Source organism: Megalobrama amblycephala, linkage group LG2, assembly GCF_018812025.1.
Source record: "Megalobrama amblycephala isolate DHTTF-2021 linkage group LG2, ASM1881202v1, whole genome shotgun sequence".
Taxonomy (NCBI): domain Eukaryota; kingdom Metazoa; phylum Chordata; class Actinopteri; order Cypriniformes; family Xenocyprididae; genus Megalobrama; species Megalobrama amblycephala.
The window spans coordinates 3,006,688-3,011,568 of record NC_063045.1 but is presented as its reverse complement, the minus strand read 5'-3'; the positions used below and the strand labels follow the sequence as shown (position 1 = coordinate 3,011,568).

The following is a 4,881-nucleotide window of genomic DNA, read 5'->3' as shown; positions in this document are numbered from 1 at the left end:
GCATGACGCTTTTTGTTTTATGACTGAGGTGTGAGGAAGTCCTAATTATGTAATTATGTAATTATCCTAATTACACCGTAATTATGACTAAATATCGTCGTTGACGAACCTTTATCACATGACAAAAACGAGACAAGACGCAATGTAAATGCTGGTCATATGACGATGACTATAATTAAATGTATAATGCAATATTGTTGACAAATAAAAACAAGACTAAATGCTAAAATGTCTTTTCATTTTCGTTGACCAAAACGAGACAAGACGAAATGTTATAACGCTATTTCATCTCGTTCAGTCACGTTAATGAAAATTGGGTTGATTTCTAAACATTTGTTTGGCTTCAGGTATTATGGTGCTCAGTTGGGCAGTTTGACTCTTGATGTTTTAATGCTAGTTTTTTTCTGGTTGCTTTAACTGTTTGTTATGGCAAGAGCAGCAAGAGAAAATGTGACAAGATGATGAATCTCATTTAGACGGTCATAGGTGTTATTAAGTTCACATCATTGGTTATGGTAATGTTTCTACAGCATGAGATTCAACAGTGTTTTAATAAGAAAATCTGTATTATTTTAAAAACTAACTAAGCATTTTAACTACTCCTTCACTTAGACACACTCAAACATCAAGAATAAGAATCAGTTTCATTCATTCATCTTCTCTACACAGTCATACAGAAAACAATCACAGTAAGTAGATCATCTTTAGATCCACTAAGAACAGGTCTGACACCACATTCTCACCAAACGTGACACAATAATACCATCGAAGACTTAAGATCTCTTCAATATAAATCTGTCCTAACCAGCCACAATGAGCGACAGGACAAAAAACATCATCTAAATTTGTCACAGTGAATAAAGTTCATCTTCTAGACCAGCAACCATCAACTGTGAGATTCATCAACTCAGTGATAGACAATATTTAAAAGTTTTATTCCTTAATTATACCTCATGATATATAACTGACATTATAATGCATTATTATGAATCATTTTATGTATCACAAACGGTTGTATTTTTTTTTTAAAAATGGCCGATCGTTTCTCTAGATAAGACCCTTATTACTCATCTGGTATCGTTTAAAGCCCTTGAAGCTGCACTGAAACTGTAATTTGGACTTTCAATCTGTTGGTAGCCATTGAAATCCACTATAAGGAGAATAATCCTGGAATGTTTTCATCAAAAACCTTAATTTCTTTTCGACTGACGAAAGAAAGACATGAACATCTTGGATTACATGGGGGTGAGTAAATTTATCAGGAAAATTGTGTTTAAAAGTGGACTAATACTTTAATGTTAATCTCAATTGGTGGGTTATTTGTTTCTTGCAAATTCGTATTTTTCTATGTTTGTTTACTCTTTCTTTTTTATTCCTACATTTTTGTCCTATGTGGTGTCTTTTAATTGTGGCATTTCTTCTCTTTTTCATATATTTCTTTGCTTATATGTTAATGAGAGGTAAGATAAAATGTAGGCATAAAGTATGTGGATGAAATTCTTAGAAATAAAAAGAGATAAAATTTGAATTAGTATAAAATACTTCGCAATTAATTTATTTAAAATTATTTTACTAGATATAAATGCTTAAAATGCCTGAATTAATTAACACAGCAAGTGATTTCTTCTTGATTTTGTCAGATCTGCTCCTCCTCCTTCAGTGAAGCTCCTCCCACTGCAATTCACCAATAAATGCTGGAATATTCCCATCAGTCTACAAGTGAAGACGAGCATCAATCCATCAGGAAGAGCTGAAATCTGCAAAGACAGAGTTTATTGAAGGACAGTGAGAAGATGAGAGATCCAGAACACTGCAGAATGAAACACACTGAAGAACAAAGAGGTTGGTGTTTATTCATGATTCTACATTCATGAGGCTGAAGAACAATAAGGTTATAAAGCAAGTCATCAAAATCAGTGTTTTGTAGGAGAAAAAAAAACTTGTAAGAGTCATGAAAAAATAATATAGAAGATACGTTCTATGTGCAGGATACAAAATAGGGCCTGAAACTCAATTCTTCCATTTTCTTCTTTTGATCAAATGGTCAGTGAAACAAGATTTTATAAACATTCACTTTGATTGTCAACATCAGAAGGCCAAACTACATATGAGCTGAGGTTTTTTATTTTATATTTTTTTTTACAATTTTTTTATCAGTAAATATCAAACATTCCAATATTAGGCTAAACAAAACTGAGAATGGCAGATTTAACATTAATTAAGCAAAACCTGGCTCATAGATTAACTTGTATTTCATAAAATAATTTCTGTTACAACTTTGGTAACAGGGTTGATGAATGCAGTCAACACTACAATGGATTGAGATTATTTTCCCATCATACTCTAGAAAGAGTTCAAATGATGTCACTTCCTGGGTGGCACCATTTTAAGAAAAACTTTTTTTAAAAGGAGGAACTTGTGTAGTAACTGTTGAGTAAAAATCTATAATGGCTAATTTTGTAATTAAAATTAGTTAATAATTACAATGTCTTTTGTAAAATCAATTAAATATCCATCTGAGAGAGGGTCAGAACTGTAGCACTATGTCCTATTCTTTAAGTTCTAGATTGGGTTCTGGAGGTGATATGGCAAGACATGGGTAACTTATAACAAGTGTTCAGGTTGGCAGTATGGAGCTTATCCTCACCATATATCTCAGGAAGTACTTGCGCTTTCTCCTGGAAGCACTGACTGTTGAATGTGACTCACTCAACAGCTAAGCTTCTTTGCTGTAAGCTTCTTCTCTGGCGCCTCAGGTTCGGTAATATGAGTGAGCCATAAGGGTTTCTCCTCCTCTCCCTCAAGGGGAGTAGTAATTGATTTCTAGGGGGGGTTGACCTGAGACCTCACACCAGGGCCACTAAGCTCTTGGTCATTACGTGCAATGGATGGCTACACTATGACACAGTGCGAGTTCCACTTCGAAAGGGAATGTCTGAGATTACAGCTGTAAACATGGTTCCCTGAGAAGGGGAACGAGGCACTGTGTCTGTTTTGCCATACTTGCGGCACGCCTACTCATCTTCCATCAGACAATATGAAGCTGATGACGTGTTCTATAGGCACCTATGAAGTCACCTGACTGCAGTAGCCAATCAAGATTAGCGTTGAGCACACATTCTCACACATCAGTGTCTTGTTCCCCTTCTCAAGGAACCATGGTTACAGTTGTAACCTGAGACGTTTCATGTAGGTGGTCTACTTTCAATTCACTTTTCTCTCAGATGTTTTTTTATGATTATATAAAATGTATCTTTTTTATTGTCAATTCAGACCTGGTGGAGGAGAATGGGGAGAGTGAAGAGGAGAAGGAGGAACATCATCATGTCAAAACTGGAGACAAAACTCGCTCACAAACTGAAAGTATTTCTGTACTGAATAGAAGAGACAAGAAACGTTTCACCTGCCGTCAGTGTGGAAAGAGATTGAAATGCAAAGAGAATCTCTAGATGCACATGAGGATCCACACTGGAGAGAAACCGTTCACATGTGATCAGTGTGGAAAGAGTTTCACTCATAAAGCAACCCTTAAGGAACACATGAACATCCACATTGGAGAGAAACCACGCGAATGTGATCAATGTGGCAAAACATTTTTGTGGACTACAGGCCTGAAGAACCACCTGAAAGTTCATTCAAAGGAGAAACCACATGTTTGTTCTTTGTGTGGAAAGAGTTTTAAACTGAAGAAAAAATTAAAAGATCATCAGAAAATACATACTGGTGAAAAAGCTCACATGTGCTTTGAGTGTGGGAAGACTTTTAGTAGAGCTGAACATTTGAAAGTTCATGAGAGAATTCACACTGGAGACAAACCTTACAAGTGTTCACACTGTGACAAGTGCTTCAGTCGGTTAGGACATCTGACAACACATGAGAGGATCCACACTGGAGAGAAACCTTACATGTGTTCACACTGCAACAAGATATTCAGTGATTCACGACATCTAAAAACACATGAGATGATCCACATTGGAGAGAAACCTTACAAGTGTTCACACTGCAACAAGAGATTCAGTCGGTCAGAACATCTGAAAACACACGAGAGGATCCACACTGGAGAGAAACCGTATCACTGCACTGCATGTGGGAAGAGTTTCAGTCAATCATCTTCTCTACGCAGACATGCAAAAAACAATCACTGTATATAGATCATCTTCAGATCCAGCACTTCAAGATCTGATACCGCGTCCTCACCAAACATGAAACAGTTATGCGTCAAGTAATAAAATCTGTCCTAGCCAGCCAACAGCAATCAACAAGCCAAAAAAACATCATCTATTAATGTCACAGTGAATAAAGTTCTGCATATGTATCACTTATAGTTTAAAACTTTATGAAGAAAAGGTTTTTTTTTCCATGTACAAACTGTTCTTTCTGTAAGACTTTTAAGAGAGACAGATTATTCTTAACTTGTTCTTTATTTTGTTTTTAAAACAACTTTTTTAACTTTCCTCTTATAATGTATTTTGAAAACACATGCAAAATAAACTTCATGTAGCTTTGCAATTGGCCTTCTTCACTTTTATTCTCTTTAGATGCTTTGCTATCTTCAGGGCTGGTGCTACTTATAGGCAGAGTAGATAATCACCTATGGCCTCTGGCTTTGAGGAGCCATAAACATCCCCCATTCACTAGTCCACCTTTCAAGACAGACAGCAAAATACTAGGCCCTTTGACCACTGGATATATTTGAAATGTCCCTCACTTAAAATTAATGTTACTATTTCGTCTGAATCTATGAAAAGATAGGGTACGAAAATGCAAAACTGCATCTTTTCTGCCACTTCAAGTCATTATAAAATGATATTAATATGATTAAGATAAATATTCAGAGGGTGGAAAAAAATAAAAATAAGTCATCACCAGTGATGAATATAA

At 35.7% G+C, this 4,881-nt stretch overlaps 1 protein-coding gene across 1 annotated transcript; it reads left to right on the top strand.

Moving 5' to 3' along the window:
- Window positions 1–1,622: 1,622 nt before the first annotated feature.
- LOC125262803 (zinc finger protein 723-like) lies at window positions 1,623–4,617 on the top strand. The gene is made up of 2 exons (XM_048181681.1): window positions 1,623–1,842; window positions 3,274–4,617. The coding sequence occupies exon 2, from the start codon at window positions 3,450–3,452 to the stop codon at window positions 4,149–4,151; it is 702 nt and encodes a 233-aa protein (XP_048037638.1). The 5' UTR covers window positions 1,623–1,842; window positions 3,274–3,449; the 3' UTR covers window positions 4,152–4,617.
- The last annotated feature ends 264 nt before the right edge of the window (window positions 4,618–4,881 follow it).